Source organism: Anomaloglossus baeobatrachus, unplaced genomic scaffold, assembly GCF_048569485.1.
Source record: "Anomaloglossus baeobatrachus isolate aAnoBae1 unplaced genomic scaffold, aAnoBae1.hap1 Scaffold_4768, whole genome shotgun sequence".
Taxonomy (NCBI): domain Eukaryota; kingdom Metazoa; phylum Chordata; class Amphibia; order Anura; family Aromobatidae; genus Anomaloglossus; species Anomaloglossus baeobatrachus.
The window spans coordinates 1-20633 of NW_027444113.1; the positions used below are offsets into that span (position 1 = coordinate 1).

Consider the following 20633-nt stretch of genomic DNA (forward strand, 5'->3'; position numbering starts at 1 on the left):
AAGTGGGTAAAGTAAAGCAGCCTGCAGTCAATGGGAATTGTAACGCCAGTAGAAGATGAGTGTGTTGATCTTCCTGGAGGCAGTGACTTCTCTACTATATGATTATGTTCCTGGGGATCAGAGTAAGAGGAGAAGTCAGAGGCAAAGTTAAAAGGGGTCACCTAAGCATATGGTCCGCACCCTGCCCCCCTCTAGCTTGGATGCATCAATAATAATCATTACACATGTCCACAAGTGATTTTAGATCTATTTTTATTACACACAGATATGTACACAAGCATTTTACAGATCTATCTCATATTTGCCACATCCGGCAAGTATATTCATTTACAACTCACAATTACACAAAATTATAATTTCTTACACATGATATAACTGACAAATTCTTCTCCGTATCACGCCACTCGAAATATCTACATTTACACATCCAAACACAACACCACAATGCTAAACAACAAAAAAATCGTACTGTGATAACAGCAAAGAGAAAAAAGTGACAAACCGAAAAATTAAAGGGGTTGTCCAACATGGCGGCCCTAGATCCGTCCATGGCCGCGTCTGGTATTACAGTATGGCTCCATTGACGGACAATACCGGACACAACCCATGGACACCTTTTTTTGGGGAAAGCAGCCATGTTTTTCTACTCCTGGACACCCCTCGTAATGTCTAACAAAATTATGTACCCCCTTGTGTAAAGCAGTCAGATGACATCATGGTGGCTTTGAAAAAATGACAACCTTGAAACATAGAAAATATGCTTTAATTTTCATGGTTTATTTTATATTTTTCAGATTTTTTCTGTCCGAGGATAAAATATCTTGAACCTATACACAATTTTCTTGGGGTAGGAACAAGGTTTAGCCCCTTGTTTTTCAATGGGTATTACCCTCAGCTCTTCCATGTGGAATCTGCAGAAAATATGTAGCCTGTTGCTTATTTCCAAAATGGCCCCCCAAAAATCCAATTTTTGGGAATGCGTCAACCCAACTTTTTCACAAATTCAGCCTAAAATCCGACACGTGTAACCATAACCTAATGATGATGCATACTGGTTAGACTGGATCCATCTCTCCCATACATTTTTGGGGGGAATTCACAGTTGTATTGGACAATCTGGAAAATTTACCGTGTATATTCGAAAATAAGCCGACCTGAGTATAAGCCGAGGTGCCTAAGTTTACCACAAAATACTGGCTTAACCTTTTGACTCGAGTATAAGCCTAGAATTATAAGATGCACCCCAAATTTAGAGATGGAAAATTGGAAAAAATAATATTCAATGTTAAAATGGGGGTCCATTTTCTAATCCTAGTGTGTTATATTAATTAGCTCACCAGGGCGGCTCAGGAGGCTGGGTTGGCCATGCTGCGGGCTCGGAAGATGAGGGTATCCGCGGCTCAGGAGGCTGGGTCGGCCATGCTGCGGGCTCAGAGGACAATGGTATCCGCGGCTCAAGAGTGTCACTGTCCGGAAGGTTGGCAATACTTACGGCTCAGGGTGTAGCGTCTCAGAATGGTCGGCGATACTGACGGATCAGGGGTGTCACTACGGTCGCCATTGAGCCTGCCGGCGGTTGACACAATAGACTTAAAAAAAAAAAAAACGGCTACAGAAGCGCGCAAGATCTCAATCTGCGCACACTCTGCTTCCGCGACCATTTTCTTGAAGTCAATCGTGCCAACCGTTGGCCGGGACAACTGAGCCCGCCAGCAAGCAGCTTCAATGGGGTCTGCCACCAGACTCAATGGCACCGGTCGCGACACTCCTGCCCCCAGTATCGACGACCCTCCTAAGTTCCAACACTTCTGCAACAGCCCCAAGCCATAGTATTGCCGACCCTCCGTCCTCTGACCCCGCTCCACCGCACCGACCCGGTAAGTTTTATACGGATTATAAGGTGCATCCCCATTTTCCCCCCAGTTTTTTTTGGGGGGGGATGCGTCATAATCCGGAAGAGGGACCATCACTCAAGTATAAGCCAAGGGGGACTTTTTCAGCATAAAAAATGTGCTGAAAAACTTAGCTTATACTCGAGTATATATACAGTATCTGTATATATCATCCGAACAGTCTTTCTGTAGCCACCTAGCTCTTCCAATTCCTTCTTGGAGCTATAGAGAAGGCCTAAGTCAGAAATGGTGGATAGCTAGTGAAAGATCTCAAGTTTTTCATGGATTAAAAGGAGGTATCATTACTAAAATAATGGGGCAAATCTAAATTTAAATAAGCTTTGGTTATTTATCCCCCAAATTTCTAAATAAATATCCTATCATTCAAGTGGCACAATGCGGTAAAAACCATATACATTTACGTTGCCTTTTACATTGAGTTTCATTTTTTATTCTATTGTGATATTTTTGTTGTTTTCGTGTTGTGTACTTACTTTGGACACGCACTCCTGTCTCTCGGATATGACACGGCCATCGACTGCTGCGCCTCTCTGGAGATTCTATAGCATTTGACACTTTAACGTAAACATGTGACAGCTTTAATATATATGTCCGGTCCTCAAAAATAAGATAAGCCTAATCACAATAACATGAGGCCTCCTAAAAGGCCACAGTGCACAAAGGCATCCCGAACAGAAAATATAATGTAGTGTAGGACGGAAGGTAAAGCAGAGATTGGCTTTCATCTTCTGCTCTATGAAGTTGACAGAAGATATGACTTGAGCAGGTTACAGAAGCAATTCTCATAAATGTCACACAACTGAAAGGGAGGTTTAATGATTTCGTCTCATCACCGCTAATTGGTGATCAACCATGTCCTTGATCAACCACTAAGCTCCAAGTCTTTTCAATAGGAGATATTGGTTTTGAAAACTGAATAGAAGGTGACAAAGTTAATTCTACAAAGGAATGTCACAGATATTGTACAGGATTACGCCGACATGTGAGTAACCTTGGACACCAAGTATATTTCAGGATTGATCCGTCAAATATACTCCATTATTACGAACGGACAGGAAAACATTGAATAAATATTAGGTCCATGATATCCTGAACAAGAAGGATAGGGTAGAGTCCATGATAGCTCCAACACAAGAGGACATGGCGTAAAGTTCATGATATGTCCAGAGTCAAAGGTTACTACAAGACAGGAGGACATAGGGTAGAATTCATGATAGCTCCAACACAAGAGCACATGGCGTAAAGTTCATGATATGTCCAGAGTCAAAGGTTACTACAAGACAGGAGGATATAGGGTAGAATTCATGATAGCTCCAACACAAGAGCACATGGCGTAAAGTTCATGATGGCTCCAACATAGGATAGAATCAAAGATTACTCCAAGACAGGAGGAAAAACCTGGAGGACATAGAGCTATCATGAACTGTACCCTAACACAAGAGGAGAGGACATAGCGTGAAGTTCACGATAACTCAAACATAGGAGAAGATAGGATAGATTCAAAGGTTACTCCAAGACCAGGAGGACTTAGGGTAGAGTTCATGATAACTCTAAAAAGGAGAACAGTGCATAAAGTTCAAGATTACTCCGATACCGGAGGAAATAAGGTAAAGTCCATGGTTACTTCCAAACTGAAGGACATAGGGTAACATTCATTATGACTCCAACATAAGAGGACATAGCGTAAAGTTTATGATAACTCAAACATAGGATAGAGTAAAAGGTTATTCCAAGACTGGAGACATAGGGTAGAGTTCATGATTAGAGTTGAGCGGATAGTGAAAAATCCGGGTCCGGCGGCTACCCGGCGGGTTGAGAAAGAAGTCCGGATCCGATCCGGAGTTCGGTACCATATATGTCAATGGGTAGTAGAATCCGGGGACGAGAGAGAGCGTGAGAGAGAGAGAGAGAGAGGAGAGAGAGAAAAAAAAAACCAGATTCGGATCGTGCACCCAGAATCCCGCGTCCGGATCGGAGTCGGATCGGCCGCTCAAACCGTGCGGATCCGGATTTTGCCGATCCGGGTCCGCTCAACACTATTCATGATAACTCCAACATAGGAGAACAGTGCGTAAAGCTCAGGATTACTCCAATACTGGAGGAAATAAGGTGAAGCCCATGGTTACTTTCAAACCGGAGAACATAGGGTAGAGTTCATGTTAACTCCAACACAAGAGGACATAGGATAGAGTTAAAGGTTAACCAAGACTGGAGTACACAGGGCAAAGTCCATGGCAAGTCCAAGACCAGAGGACATAGGATAGAGTCAAAGGTTACTCCAAGACTGAAGGACATAGGGCAAGGTCCATAGTAAGTCCAAGACCAGAGGACAAGGTCAAAGTCCATAGAAAGTCCAAGAACAAAAGACATAGAGTAGAGTTTATGATAACGGCAACACAGGAGGGCAAGTATAGAGTCAAAAGTTCCTCCAAGACTGGAGGGCATAGGGCAAAGTCCATGTTAAGTTCAAGACCAGAGGACATAGGTTAGTATTCATGAGAACTCAAACAAGAAGACAGAGGGTGGAGTTAATGCCAACTTCGAGATGAAAGGACATAAAGTAGAATTCATGATAACCACAAAACAAGAGGACACAGGGCAGAGTTCATAACGCCAACACAGGAAGACATAGTGTAAAGTTCTTGATAACTCCAACACAGGAGGACATAGCATAGAGTGAAAGGTTCCTACAAGACCGAAGGCCTCTTCCAAAGTGTTTTTTTTTTCTTTGTTGTTCAAGAGGCATAATTTTCATGCTTCTCTCCAGGCAGCATTGCCAATAAGGCTTCATATTCCGTTGATCTCTTTAAAGGAAAACCATTACTCTACTGTAGGCTGATGAGAAGCCATCTACAGCAGTCCGTAGATACATTTCTGTCTTGGGTACGTCTCTTAGTGATGTTGCGAGGCTTCTTAAATGGATAGACATTGACTTATATGGTGGCGACAGAACTTATAATTGCATCGGATACTAAAAGACAAAGATACTTAAAGAGAGGCAGGCACGGAGTAAAGTTCTAGGGTGTGATCCCAATGGATCTTCCGGATTACTCCAAAACAGGAGTCTTTATGGTTCTACTTGGACACCAACTTGGGTGTATCTTCTTGGAGACGATTATGCTGAGCAGGACAGGAGGACATCAGCTATACCTCAATGATTCGCCAAGATCGTAAGACAACAGGTACATCATGATTACTCCTCGGGAGGAGAATATGGAGGATCATTCTTTATGATGATGGACAAAAAGGGCATTGAAGGAGTTTTTCGAGAATTGCAAATTGGGGAAAGTAATTCGTAAAGACAGGAGGACATCAGCTATACCTCAATGATTCACCAAGATGGTAAGACAACAGGTACATCATGATGACTCCTCGGGAAGAGAATATGGAGGATCGTTCTTTATGATGATGGACAAAAAGGGCATTGAAGGAGTTTTTCGAGAATTGGAAATTGGGGAAAGCAATTCGTAAAGCTGTAGGATATGTAAATAAGGATCAGAGAAAATCTTTCCTTCTGTCTTGGTTAGGACGTACGACATATAATCTATGGCGCTACCGGAAAAAAAGATCCATAGGGTCACATGGATGGATCGGTGATGGAATCCAGAAGGTGGTCAGTAACAAAGACTGAAATCATTATTGATTTCTTAGTAAAAAGAAAAAATCCAGATAACAGGATATAAGGTAAAAGTCATGATCACCCCAGGACAGCTGGATTGTGATTACTTTAGGACTTAGGAAAAATGGATTTTACAGTAGTTCTTGGACACGAATAAACGGCACGTTAAGTGCAGAAAACCAAGATCAGGATGTCAAGACAGAATGACATTAAGTATAAAGAACATAGTGGTTACTCCTGGACAGTAGGACATCAAGTAGGAGTAGTAGTTATTGGTCAGGATTACCCTTAACAGGAAGATAAGTATAGTTTATAATTACTCAAGGACAGCAGGACACCAGGAATATTTTGTGAGTACTCTAGGACACCAGGACTGCAAGTACACTAGATGATTACTTTAGAATTGCAGATCTGGTATACTTCATGATTACAGCAGGACATTGAGTATATTTCATTATTATGCCAGAATACTTCATTATTTCTCCAGGGCAGCAGGACATCGAGTATATTTCATGATTACTCCATAATATCAAGAATATTTAAGGATTACTCCAGGACAGCAGGACATCGAGAACATTTCATTAGTATTCCAGAATATTAAGAATACTTCATGATTACTCCAGGACAGCAGGACATCGAGAACATATCATTAGTATTCCAGAAAATTAAGAATACTTCATGATTACTCCAGGACAGCAGGACATATAGTACATTTCATTATTAGTCCAGAATTTCAAAAAAACTTCATGATTACTCCAGGAGAGCAGGACATGTAGTATATTTCATTATTACTCCATAATATCAAGAATATTTCATGATTACTCCAGGCAGCAGGACATCCAGTATTATTCATAAGTACTCCAGGACTGTAAGACATCAAGTATATTTCGTTACTGACTCCAAGATAGAACGATAAGTAGAGGTTTTGACGGCTAGTTGCAGCAAAATGTATCGTTCTCGGTCAGATTTACATAGGAAAATATAGTTCAAAATTACTTAAGGACAGCAGGAAACCAAGAAAAACCTTCATAATGACTCTAGGACAGCAGGGCTTCCATTACTCTTCATAATTAATCCAGGATTCCATCATGCTTGTTGGGAGGTATTGAGGTCTTTACTATTCAACCAGTGCATGATGGTAAAAATTTGATTTTCTATAAGGCGTTTACAGAAGAAGTTAGGACTATATGAGAAATAGGATTAGAAATTCAATAACTTGAAGGGAAGAAAAAAATCCTGACATTCTGTTCTCAGGATTCCATCTTCCCCTTTGATATCATCATGGAATATAAAGGCATAAAGGTCATCGTCAGCAGAAATCTACCTGTAAGACGGGCACACAGCAGTCAGGACGCACCTTATTTATTTTATTCTTTACACATTTATATTATTTTAATAAAATCGTCAATTTTATTACTTATAATTTTAGGAAATAAACTAAAACATTCAAATGTATCATCCATGTAATCGATTGTAAACAGAGGGGAGCAAGAATGTGAATATTTTATGTTTAGACCTATGTATTTTAGTTTTATGGGTCGCTCCTCAGGGGCGTGGCTTGGATGGGCAGGGGTGTGGTCTAAAATGTGGGTCTCAAGATGCAGTAAATGTATCAACGCATGAGGCAGCATGTGTAGGATTTTAAGACTGTCCAATCTAATATATAAGGGTGTGAAAGGAGAAATAAAAAAGGTAGAAAAGTAATAACTTGTTATTACATAAGATCCTCCTTTTTGCCTCACTGATGTGCATAGTACAGGCACTACGAAGGACCATGCCGGGAGCCTCTGATTTTTGGGGTATTATTATTCCTATTGGATGAAGCTTTACAGGCAGCTTTATTTCACTAGGATTGTACTATGACATTTAGCCTTTGCAGCATTATGCATACGATGTAAAAAAGCCCAAAAAATATGGATCCCCTATGCTTCAGGCTGTGGGTGTGCGTGGAGCACGGAGATCCGTGAGACATCACGTAAACACATCACGAAAATGCAAAGAAAAAACCCTTAAAATTCCAGAGTTACTTTATTTGAAAAACTGCAGTAAAAAACATACATGAGTGCAGTTAAAAGCAATGAATAAAGGTTCTCCAACAAAACTGCTTTGCTAAAGCACGGTCATTCGTTGCTGCTTTTAACTGCACTCATGTATGTCTTTTTCGGTGCATAGTGGGGGGGTGATAGCACAATGACGGCCGTTTTGCCATGAATTATTGATCCGGATGTAGTATATAGTGTCAGATATGTTTAACCTTAACAGTTCAATTGCAGCTTTTCGTAAACGTTTACAGGATTGGACGTTCCTTGGTACTAGTTGCAAAACCGTACGTTTCATAGTTGGGTAGGTGGAACAGGAGACGGAAAAACCTCCTTAGCCAATCAGGTGCCTTTACGGGGCTCAAACTGCTGCTGATTTGTTAAAAAGTGACTCCTCCCACTTGACTTTAGAATCCACCATGACTTTGGAATGTGCAATATTGATAAATGTAAAACATTCTGTACAGTGTAACACAGTCATACTTTAATGGGGACCACGAGCTCTTAAATAAATCATATATGCTAAGTACAAAGCTAAACACCTGCAGCACATGGCAAAAAATACACAGAGGGGACGACATAAGATACAGGACAAAAGCTCAGAAAAAAATGGTGCCTCCTCAATACAATGTTGCTAAATGTAAACAATTTGCTCATATGAAAAAAAACAAAAAAACAAAAACCAAAACGCGCGTCGGGAATGTAACGTTCGGACACGCGGTCTTATAAACCAGCGGTGCCAGATAGAGGTGTCGCAGCGGAATGTGTCGTGTTTAGTGTAGGATCACCTGCAAACAACATTTACACCCAGATATTATCTACATAGAATGTGAAGGGACTTTACAGAATCTCATCTTTCATGTGTTCTACTCCAGTCACATCCGAAGCAGCATTCAAAAACATCTCTGGATTTTTTTAAGGGCGTATTAAATAAATTTCTGGAAAGACCCCTAATTCATCGGAACTATGTACAGATGTGTATGGTGAGGTCACGACTTTCCACTAACACGGCAAATAACAGGCAAAGGAAGGATGGGGCTGTTAGTTTTCAACATGCCCAGTCCTTTGGTTTTCAGTGGAGATCCTTGTGTCAGACACGTCTGAAGCAGCATTCACAAACATCTTTGGCTTTGTAAGGTGGCCATATGCATTAGATAAAAACCTGTCGATTTCAGCAGGACAGGCTCTAACTTGTTTGTTAGCATGCCTTTTGAGAGGACTGATATCTAAGGTGCATGGCCACCTTTAGTGCTGAGCTAACACATGCTGCTGCTTCGGTGTCTGCTCATTTTCAATTTGGATTTTGCCGTCTACACTAAGTTTTGTGAAGTCACCTGATGTATGGAGCGTTCAACTTTGTCGCTAGGGGTGTATCTTCATGTGGCAACTGGCAGAATTCTAAGCGCAGCTGTGGCAGAATTCTGAATTCGGCTCTGGCAGAATTCTGAATTCGGCTCTGGCAGAATTCTGAATTCGGCTCTGGCAGAATTGTGAACGCAGCTCTGGCAGAATTGTGAACGCAGCTCTGGCAGAATTGTGAACGCGGCTCTGGCAGAAACTTGAGCGCGGCTCTGGCAGAAATCTGAGCGCGCCTCTGGCAGAATTCTGAGCGCGCCTCTGGCCGAAGTCTGAGCGCACCTCTGGCCGAAGTCTGAGCGCACCTCTGGCCGAAGTCTGAGCGCACCTCTGGCCGAAGTCTGAGCGCACCTCTGGCCGAAGTCTGAGCGCACCTCTGGCCGAAGTCTGAGCGCACCTCTGGCCGAAGTCTGAGCGCACCTCTGGCCGAAGTCTGAGCGCACCTCTGGCCGAAGTCTGAGCGCACCTCTGGCCGAAGTCTGAGCGCACCTCTAGCAGAAGTCTGAGCGCACCTCTGGCAGAAGTCTGAGCGCAGCTCTGGCAGAAGTCTGAGCGCAGCTCTGGCAGAATAATGAATGCAGCTCTGGCAGAATAATGAATGCAGCTCTGGCTGTGTCAGGAGTGGAAGACATGATATCACTCAAGGTTATAAAGTTACTCACCACTATATACAGACTATATCTATAATATTCAGCTTTATAGCTGAATGTATACTGTTAAAGGCTCCTCCACAATCATGGTTTACAGAGACGAATAGGGGGCCTCCCGTACACACTATGTACATGAAAGAACTCCCATTCCCGGAGAATCATGCAGCACCAACACAGCAAAGTGTACCCCATGTATGATATGACAACACCAATTTCTGCAGTGATCATGCTATAGACATTTTGGAAGGTGGGGGGGGGGCATTGGGTGGGCACAAGCCGCTCATTCCCTAGACCATGAATCGATGCTCTTTCCCATCGTGCGCCATAAGGATGACATTGCGGTTGGAAGTCCAGATGAGTCTTGCCAGTTTTAGGGCGTTGAGCGAGCCGGGGGAGGCGGGCTGAACGGGGGGCACCTGGTACGTTTTAATACAGCGCAGCTGAGGGGCAGAGTTCAGCATCCCGATGCTTCCCAGCAAGGACGTGTTCATCTACGAAAGAAGAAATCCAAAAAATGTCATTAAAAGGAAATGACAACACAAAAGTACAACATATACAAATGCGCACCGGCTGAGGATGAAGTAAAGGGCATCAGAGCAGCACTCACAAGCAAAAAGCTGGGGCTCCTTGCCTAGGAAACCGGCTGACTCCGATAAGACTGCAGAGGTGGCCGGTAACCTAGGTAACTGTACAATTAAAAATCTCTTATTTCCTAATGACGGAAAGGATTTTTTAATAGGAGCTTGTTTGGAGTAATATTACAAAAGACTCTGGCGCCATGTAGTACTTTTTTTCTCCAGCGGAGGCACTGCAGGGAAATGCAACACTTGCTTTTGGATCTTCTTGCAGATCACAACTGATTGATGAGGGTTCTCCGCGGCGGGGGCCCCTGTGATGAGCTTGGAAGGCTAAAATATAAATGTAGCAGAGCTGGATGTGTTATTCCCCTCCTTGGGGACACATCATTTCCGTTTATCGCCCGGTTAACATTTCTATACACAATCCTTACAAATATCTTTGTCGGTTCCGTGACACCGTGTTTAACCCCCGCAGTATTGTCCCATTACAGCGCCTAGCTGGTGTGACTAATGGGTGACCGTGCGGACGCTGAAGACATGTTATGCTCCAAATTCCATCCGGGGGAAGAATATAAGTCATTTTCTATTTTTTTTTTTGTTCCTGCTCCGTGGCACGATGGTGTCAGGGGGTGTAAATCACAGCATCTCTAGCAGGGAGCGCACAAGCACCACTGACATTTTCACAATTTAAATCATCTTGAGTAATAGCCCTTTTAAGATGACTAATGTTACTGATTTTCCTACATTAGTAATAGCTCAGAAACGGAGCGGAGGAAAGAGAGGGCAGACTGCGCCCGGACGGCGAGGCAATTAACGTGTCCTATGCCGCTTGGGTTTCCTATACTCTGTGGGCTATAGAGGTTGGGCTGCAGGCAAGGAGGATCACATTGCATTGTGTTTACAGAGCTCTGTGTATGGGCTGAAAATTTCCCCTAAAAAAACACTTCATATCTATGGGCTGAAAATTTCTATAAAAAAAACAAAACACCCCAAACCTCCATTTCTTACCATTCCAGGTTTTTTAAAGGGGCACATTCATATTAATGGCTTGACTGTAAATTAGATAAAAAAAAAACACTACCTCTAGAGCAACAGATGTGCAACAGATGTCCTCTGTAACAGCGCTGCTCTCTAAGAAAGATGAAGATCCTGAAATTGACTCCCTCTAAACCCCAAAACTTTCATTTCTTACAATTCGAGGTTTTTTAAAGGGGTGCTCCCCTTCGAAAAAAAACTCTACTAAGAATTCCTTGAATACACTAATTAGAAATTGTCCATCGGCTGGCACCGCCAGCGATGCGCTGTGATCAGCCTGGTCAGTATGTGTTCAGTTTCCCTGCAGCGCCTACACAGGTCAGGCTGAGTATTACACAAGGCACATTCATATAAATGGCTTGTCTGTGTAATTCAGTAAAAAAAAAAAACACAAATTAAAAAATACAAAAATGCCACCTCTAGAGCAAGTGATGTCTTCTATAACAGCGTAATTCAGTAAAAAACCCAAACACTACCTCTAAAGCAAGTAATGTCCTCTATAAAAGCGTAATTCAGTGAAAAAAAATACACTACCTCTAGAGTAACTGATGTCCTCTATAAAAGCGTAATTCAGTAAAAAAAACAACCCACTACCTCTAGAGCAAGTGATGTCCTCTATAACAGCATAATTCAGTAAAAAAACACTACCTCTAGAGCAAGATATGTCCTCTATAAAAGCGTAATTCAGAAAAAAAAACAAAACACTACCTCTAGAGCAAGATATGTCCTCTATAAAAGCGAAATTCAGTAAAAAAAAAAAAAACCCACTACCGCTAGAGCAAGATTTGTCTTCTATAAAAGTGTAATTCAGTAAAAAAAAAAAAGCAAACAAAACACTACCTCTACAGCAAGCGATGTCCTAGTAAGGATAAACAAACAAGGCTAACCTCTAGAGCAATAGATGTCCTCTACCAGCGTAGTCAGTAAAAAAATAAACAAAAAAAAAAACAAAAAAAAACCACTACCTACAGAGCAAGAGATGTCCTCTGTAATATCTCTGCTGCCTGGGAAAGATGATCCTGAAATTGACTCCCTCTATTAACTCAGAATTTCAATAATTGAGAATAGGAAAATGGATTCCTAAAGTAGAGAACCCCTTTAGAGTAGACCGGTTCCCAGGTTACGAGTGGTCACTTATCTTAGGGTTCTTCCTGCAGCTCACCTGAATGTTCCAAACATCATTGTTTTTTTCAAATCCACCATACGAAAGATATGGAACTTTTCAGTTACTGGAAATTTTTATAGTCTTTTATAAAGAAGCTTGGCCTATGGGATAATTATGCAAAGCAGCCTAAAGACACGTCCCCGAGGATCCTGTGAGCCACATCCCCTTGCTAAAGACTCTAGCAATACATTAGAAGGCCACATATCTCTGGACCAATATGGGGATTTAAAAAAGAAAAAATATTTCTATTTCCACTTATTCCCTGAATAAGAGCCCTTTTGACCTAATGACAAATTCCCTAAAAAAGCCGGACCCATTGCTGGCCACATTTGGCACATAGCTGTTATTGACTGTCCATGCCATGAATAACTGTTCGTGTTATGGATGGATGCTCGAGGCCACCAAAGGAGTAGCTGCTCCTATGGATGAACCCCAATGAGATATTTTTAAGCAAATAAGCATATGGACAAGGGCTGCTTTAAATAATCCCGTAACACCAATGCAGATCTAGTCATGCCCAAAACTTTGTATTGATTAATTTTACGAGATTTCTTTTTTATGTTTTCGAACTAGAAGAGCAGTATATATATATATATATATATATATATATATATGTCTGCAGTGAGCTCCCCCTAGTAGCTGCTAAAGGCTCTCAGAATTCTAATATTATGGAACTTTTATGGGTTGGTTAGGGACTCTGTATAAGAAAAGCTGAGACTAAGACGCAATAATAATCAGTGAATGATTCAGGAGCTAAAAAGGTAAATATTGTGCCGAGGAAGGTGAGCACTGAAGAAGGGAAGAAGGGGAGCACTGGGGATGGGGAGCGCTGAAAAAGGGGCGCGCTGAAAAAGGGGCGCGCTGAAGAAGGGCAGCGCTGAAGAAGGGGAGCGCAGAGGAAGGGGAGCGCAGAGGAAGGGGAGTGCAGAGGAAGGGGAGCGCAGAGGAAGGGGAGCGCAGAGGAAGGGGAGCGCACAGGAAGGGGAGCGCACAGGAAGGGGAGCGCACAGGAAGGGGAGCGCAGAGGAAGGGCAGCGCAGAGGAAGGGCAGCGCAGAGGAAGGGCAGCGCAGAGGAAGGGCAGCGCAGAGGAAGGGCAGCGCAGAGGAAAAGGAGCGCAGAGGAAGGGCAGCACAGAGGAAGGGGAGCGTAGAGGAAGGGCAGCGCAGAGGAAGGGCAGCGCAGAGGAAGGGCAGCGCAGAGGAAGGGCAGCGCAGAGGAAGGGCAGCGCAGAGGAAGGGCAGCGCAGAGGGAGGGCAGCGCTGAGGGAGGGGAGCGCTGAGGGAGGGGAGCGCTGAGGGAGGGGAGCGCTGAGGGAGGGGAGCGCTGAGGGAGGAGAGCGCTGAGGGAGGGGAGCGCTGAGGGAGGGGAGCGCTGAGGAAGGGGGGCACTGGCTCAGGACATGAGGTCCAGCGTTGATTTTCCTAATGTTGGTCTTTATGTATAAATATAGAAATAAGGTGACCAGTTATGCCTCTGTAATTCTGCACCATTTGTTATCCTCTACCTGGCCACTTTCCCAGACTACGGTGCACTACAAATTCCAGCATGTAATTCCCCAGAGCAAGCTTTACACAGACTCTGAAGCCACAGTGAACACTGGGAGATTGCAGCTTGGAGGACTGAGGGATTGTGAATGGAGCCTATATAATATGGTGCAACTAAAGAGAGGTGGGATTTAAGGGGATATCACGTTAAGCTCAATGGAGATTCGACTTTTGGGACCCTCCACCCAGAAATCATCACGTCTACATGATTACCCGAAAGCGAAACTCCCAGCTAAGGGACAATTGTAGAGAAGCTACAAGGCCCCTTAATCTCAAGTCCGGCGATCATATAGTGCTTCTGCTTTTCACATGGGGACACCTATAACTTATCTAATGCATGTCCCGTTATCGGGACCCCAAAAGCTGATTCTGAAGCTCAGCAGCAGATACCGGATGATATCGGGGTCATTTCTAATGAAAGGCGTCTAAAGCCACCACAGAGACTCTAATCCAGGGGGTCCCATTCGGGGGATACCCCTATATTACACTACTCCTCCATAACAGGGGCAGTCATCAGGAGCTAACCCTTTGCATCACAGTAGATGGGGCTTTGTTTCCCCGCGCTGCACATGACATGACGGAGGTGATCAGGTAATGCTCTGAGCCGGTGACAGATATAGGATTAGCAGAGAGGAGATCGCAGCTGAGCCCCGACTCCTGACAGCTCAGGCCAGGATTACAGTGCAACACGGTAAAGTGCAGCTGGGGCCGAACCAGACCCAGCCGAGACTTATGGGATGGACACCCCCCACTGTGTACGGTCATATAGATGAGCAAATCCTGCAGGAGGTAACTCAGGATCAGTAATGTATGTACACAGTGACTGCACCAGCAGAATAGTGAGTGCAGCTCTGGAGTATAATACAGGATATAACTCAGGATCAGTACAGGATAAGTAATGTAATGTATGTACACAGTGACTGCACCAGCAGAATAGTGAGTGCAGCTCTGGAGTATAATACAGGAGGTAACTCAGGATCAGTACAGGATAAGTAATGTAATGTATGTACACAGTGACTGCACCAGCAGAATAGTGAGTGCAGCTCTGGAGTATAATACAGGATATAACTCAGGATCAGTACAGGATAAGTAATGTAATGTATGTACACAGTGACTGCACCAGCAGAATAGTGAGTGCAGCTCTGGAGTATAATACAGGATGTAACTCAGGATCAGTACAGGATAAGTAATGTAATGTAATGTACACAGTGACTGCACCAGCAGAATAGAGAGTGCAGCTCTGGAGTATAATACAGGATGTAACTCAGGATCAGTACAGGATAAGTAATGTAATGTATATACACTGTGACTGCACCAGCAGAATAGTGAGTGCAGCTCTGGAGTATAATACAGGATGTAACTCAGGATCAGTACAGGATAAGTAATGTAATGTAATGTACACAGTGACTGCACCAGCAGAATAGAGAGTGCAGCTCTGGAGTATAATACAGGATGTAACTCAGGATCAGTACAGGATCAGTAATGTATATACAGAGTGACTGCATTAGCAGAATAGTGAGTGCAGCTCTGGGGTATAATACAGGATGCAGATCATAATGAATTACTTTTGTTCTGTACAGAGTTGTGGAAATTCCAAGTAATTCCAAAAAAGAGATACTATAAAATGAGATTCTTATTGACACAGAGCAAAGTCGTCGTCCCTCGAGGGCCATTCTCTGCCATCTCTTCTGGTGACAGTGCGCGGTGATTACGATCAATCAGATATGAGGACTGTCCGCGAGTGATTAGATAAAGGTAGTAAACATTGCGGTAATCCTTAATTACTCAGCTGTAAAATGGAAGCGTATTAAATCATTACACTACACTGAGCGATGCTCTGAGGAAACCGGAGATGAGCGACAACCCCGGGATCAATAAACATACAATCCTCTGCTCACATTAATTAGCCAAATATGTTTATTATGGTGTGAAGGGCGCAGGTAACCGCAGGCTGGGGCCGCAGTCTGAGCCTCATGGAGACAATGCTCGGATTTTCGGTGCACACATTTTATGTTGCGTAAAATGATTCCCGGGACCCCGGTTTAGGTATCAAAATTTGCCAGGACAGAGCCCTGCAATCCTTCTCCCACCTGGCAGCCCCCCGATGCGGCGGTCTGCATCAATGAGGTTCACTCGAGACCCCAAGGATGCCGGCAGCAGGGAGAAGGCTTGCTGGGTCCAGTCCGGCAGTCGCGGATCAGTGATGTGCCTGCTGGAAACTTGTGTGTTGTATATGAACGGATGCAAAAACTGTGGAATTTCAATTTGGCGTGGCGTCAGTGTTAAAGCCCACCATGTCACCGTAGCGCTCCCGAACACTGGGTTTAGTCCATGCTGGCTAGTGCCCCTTCCTTTATACCAGCCACCTGGGTGACCTCAGGTCTCCTGGCACCATCACCGCATTTAACACATTTGGGGCCCCCCAACCCTCCTTCCCAGATTTAATACATTTGGGCCCCCCCACCCTCTTTCTCAGATTTAATATATTTGGGCTCCCCCACCCTCCTTCCCAGATTAAATACATTTGGGCGCCCCCCCCCCCAACCTCCTTCCCAGATCTAATATATTTGGGCACCACACCCTTTTTCCAGCGATTTAATACATTTGGGCTCCCCCACTCTCTTTCCCAGATTTAATACATTTGAGCCCCCCCACCCTCCTTCCCAGATTTAATACATTTGGGCCCTCCCACCCTCCTTCCCAGATCTAATACATTTGGGCCCCCCCACCCTCTTTTCCCAGATTTAATATATTTTGGCCTCCCACCCTCTTTCCCAGATTTAATACATTTGGGCCCCCCACCCTCCTTCCCAGATTTAATACATTTAGGCCCCCCCCACCCTCCTTCACAGATTTAATACATTTGGGCTCCCCCACCTTCTTTACCGGATTTAATACATTTGGGCCCCCTCTCCCCTTTACCGGTTCCTCCAGGGGCGTTATTTTCTAGCTCTACTTGAAATTTTGGCAACCATTTTTCATTGCTTCAAGTCAGCTGAATTAAAAAATGGAAGTAAATTTTGATTCTAACAGTCTCGTTTTGTGTACGCAGCCCCCATGCAGACCCATGGGCAGCCTGAGCCCGCAGTCACGTCTTCCCCACTCCCTTCTGCTTAGTAAAGACACACAACAGATAAAAAAAGAGAATATGGCTGAGATCAGACTACACGGGGGCTGTGTGTAGTCTGTAACCATGGTGACACATCACTCAGCATAGGAACTGCATACACAAAACGGTAAAGGTTTTTTTTTTATCACGACTAGTGAGTGTAAAAATTACATCTCATAAAGTGACGGCATATCACTCGAATGAGCGATCACTTTCCTATTGTAGGGTTCTGGTGTCCAAATCCTAAGAATAAAGGGTGTGCATACTTCTGCAAACATTTTCCATTACTTTAATGTTGATTCTTAAAAAGTCATTTGGTGTACGCAGCTCCTCTGCAGATCCATGAGTCTTCTCAGCGCCAGTTTCTCTCCTCCATTATGACTGCATGAGGCTTTCTTTCTAGGACGATACTCATCGAGACACATAGATCTGCATAGGAGCTGCAGACATAAAACGGCATGTCTGTATATCCTTACATAGCTATTCCCATCTCGGGACGACAGATTGCTAAAATCCAGATATGGAAGCCGCTAGCATGATGGCTGCGGCGAGCGATGGCGCGACGGCAAAGAGCACCTACGCGGCTTTTGTGGCACGTCCGTACGCCATTGCTTTCTCATGGCGGAGTTCTAACCGCTGAGGCCCCCGATGATCTTGAACAATAAGAGGGATGATCTCTTTTGGGAGGGGTGGGGGGATGGTCAGGACAAGGCTGGAGATATGGGGATGTACATACTACATAGCAGTCATCATCCTCAGAGGTTCCAGTCTGGGCATGCTGGGAGTTGTAGTAACCCATTAGTGACAGTCCATTACCTGCCAGAAGGAGATGTGGCTGTCCTTGTTGGAGTAGGTGGCCAGATATCGTCCATCGGGGGCGAACGACACCGCCGTGATCGGTCCTTTATGGCCGTGAATATTCTGCAAAACAAACAGAGAAGAAACAGGTGAGACGTCGGGCGCAGAGAGGTGGCGAGACGCCTGTGCAGGTCCGCCGCGGTAAACACTGCCGTCTCCCGGAGGCTCCTTGTCTCCTTCCATGTTCTACATGAAATATTAAATAATGAAGGCGGGCGGTGGAGCGGACGCCGCGGATGCGCTAGAAGTTTCTGCCTTTGATTTGGAGAGTAAATATGTCCAGCTGCGCTCCCCTCAGATCGCACCATTGTCCAAGGGCTCCTTAATCCGGGAGGCTCTTGATCTGTAATGATCGGCGCTGCCTCCGCGCCCGTGTAAGACACGGCCTCCTAAGCTGCTCGCCTGCACCAAACGGCATAACTTAGCGGGCGGCTTTGATGAAACTTTGCGACACGACATTCCATCTGTTCCAGGGGAGAAGCCGTTCCACCGGATAATCAGTTCATCAAACCCTCGCAGCCCGGCACAGAGACCTCCCGCCACCGGCCCCCGAGATGTAGCAGAGCGCAATGTGTCGCTTAACTACTTGGGGACAACATGGTTTGAGCAGCGACTTATACTATGGGAAGTTTCTCAGCAGTCCCATGTAAAGACTGTGACATCACGAATGCTGTGCCGAATAACATACTTGGCTCTGCTACATCTGTGCAGTGCTTATTACTGTATCCAATGACTGCTCCTATGATTGTATTATGGATAAGGAAGATTAACATTGTCAGTTCTGCTACATCCCGAATACTGTGCCGAATAACATGCTCGGCTCTGCTACATCCGTGCAGTGCTTCTTACTGTAGCCATTGACTCCTATGAGTGTACTATGATTTAAGGAAGATTCCCATTCTCAGCTCTGCTACATCCCGAATACTGTGCGGAATAACATACTCTTCTGCTACATCGCGAATACTGTGCGGAATAACATACTCTGTTCTGCTACATGACGAATACTGTGCGGAATAACATACTCTGTTCTGCTACATCGCGAATACTGTGCGGAATAACATACTCTGTTCTGCTACATCGCGAATACTGTGCGGAATAACATACTCTGTTCTGCTACATCACGAATACTGTGCGGAATAACACTCTGTTCTGCTACATCGCGAATACTGTGCGAAATAACATACTCGGCTCTACTACATCCATACAGTGCCTATTACTGTATCCAATGACTGCTCCTTATGATTGTACTATGGATAAGAAAGATTAACATCAGTTCTGCTACATCACGAATACTGTGCAGAATAACATAGTTGGCTCTGCTACATCTGTACAGTGCTTTTCATTATAGCCATTGACTCCTCCTATGATTGTACTATGGATAAGGAAGATTCACATTCTCAGCTCTGCTACATCACGAATACTGTGCGGAATAACATACTCGGCTCTGCTACATCCATACAGTACTTATTACTGTATCCAATGACTTGTCCTATGATTGTACTATGGATAAGGAAGATTCACATTCTCAGCTCTGCTACATCATGAATACTGTGCGGAATAACATACCCGACTCTGCTACGTCCGTCCAGTGCTTATTACTGTAGCCATTGACTTGTCCTATGACTGTACTATGGATAAGGAAGATTAACATTCTCAGCTCTGCTACATCACGAATACTGTGCCGAATAACATTCTCGGCTCTGCTACATCCATCCAGTGCTTATTACTATAGCCACTGACTCCTATGATTGTACTATAGGAGGAGGAAAATTCACATTCCCAGTTCTGCTACATCACGAATACTATGCCAAATAACAAACTTGGCTCTGCTACATCCGTCTAGTGCTTATCACTGTTGCCATTGACTGCTCCTATGATTGTACTATGGACAAGGAAGATTCACATTCCCAGTTCTGCTACATCACGAATACTGTGCGGAATAACATACTCGGCTCTGCTACATCTGTCCAGTGCTCAATACTGTAGCAATTGACTCGTCCTATAATTGTACTATGGATAAGGAAGATTCACATACGCGGCTCTGCTACATCCGTACAGTGCTTATCACTGTAGTCATTGACTCCTATGAGTGTACTATGGATAAGGAAGATTCACAGTCTCGGCTCTGCTACACCCGTACAGCATACAGTGTATTGACTCCTATGAGTGTACTATGGATAAGGAAGATTCACAGTCTCGGCTCTGCTACACCCGTACAGCATACAGTGTATTGACTCCTATGAGTGTACTATGGATAAGGAAGATTCGCATTCTCGGCTCTGCTACATCCGTACAGAGCTTATTACTATAGCCATTGAGTCCTATGAGTGTGCTATGGACAAGTAGGATTCACATTCCCAATTCTGCTACATCTTAATAGTGTCCATTACTTGAGCTACTTTCTCCCCCTATTACTGATTATGATCTAGTGGTTAAATGACACTGCGCTCTGCTACATCTGTATAACACCTGTGCTACTGCCTCTTAATATAAGAGTAATATGGACTATTGCTCTATGCAGAGATGTAGCAGAGTCCAGTTTGTCCCTTGCCTCTGTGCAGGCTGTGTGCACTGCGCCCAATGACATACTCCGCTCACTCTGTAGCATCTAAATCACTACTTTCTATTCCAACAACTGTCTTCTCATATGCACAGATGTAGCAGAGCTCAATCTGTCACTTAACTCTCTTCAGGTTGTTACTTGCACATTGAGTGGCGACTTATAACACAGCAGATTTCTCTGCAGTCCTATGTAAACCTCCAGA

The 20633-nt window shown here is 44.1% G+C and overlaps 1 protein-coding gene across 1 annotated transcript; it reads right to left on the reverse strand.

Annotated features, from left to right (window-relative positions):
* Nucleotides 1–235: 235 nt before the first annotated feature.
* On the reverse strand, nucleotides 236–18268 carry LOC142281590 (WD repeat-containing protein 7-like). The gene is made up of 3 exons (XM_075332871.1): nucleotides 18174–18268; nucleotides 17827–17931; nucleotides 236–10068 (listed from the first exon to the last, which is right to left on the reverse strand). The coding sequence occupies exons 1-3, from the start codon at nucleotides 18174–18176 to the stop codon at nucleotides 9865–9867; spliced, it is 312 nt and encodes a 103-aa protein (XP_075188986.1). The 5' UTR covers nucleotides 18177–18268; the 3' UTR covers nucleotides 236–9864.
* Between the last annotated feature and the right edge of the window lie 2365 nt (nucleotides 18269–20633).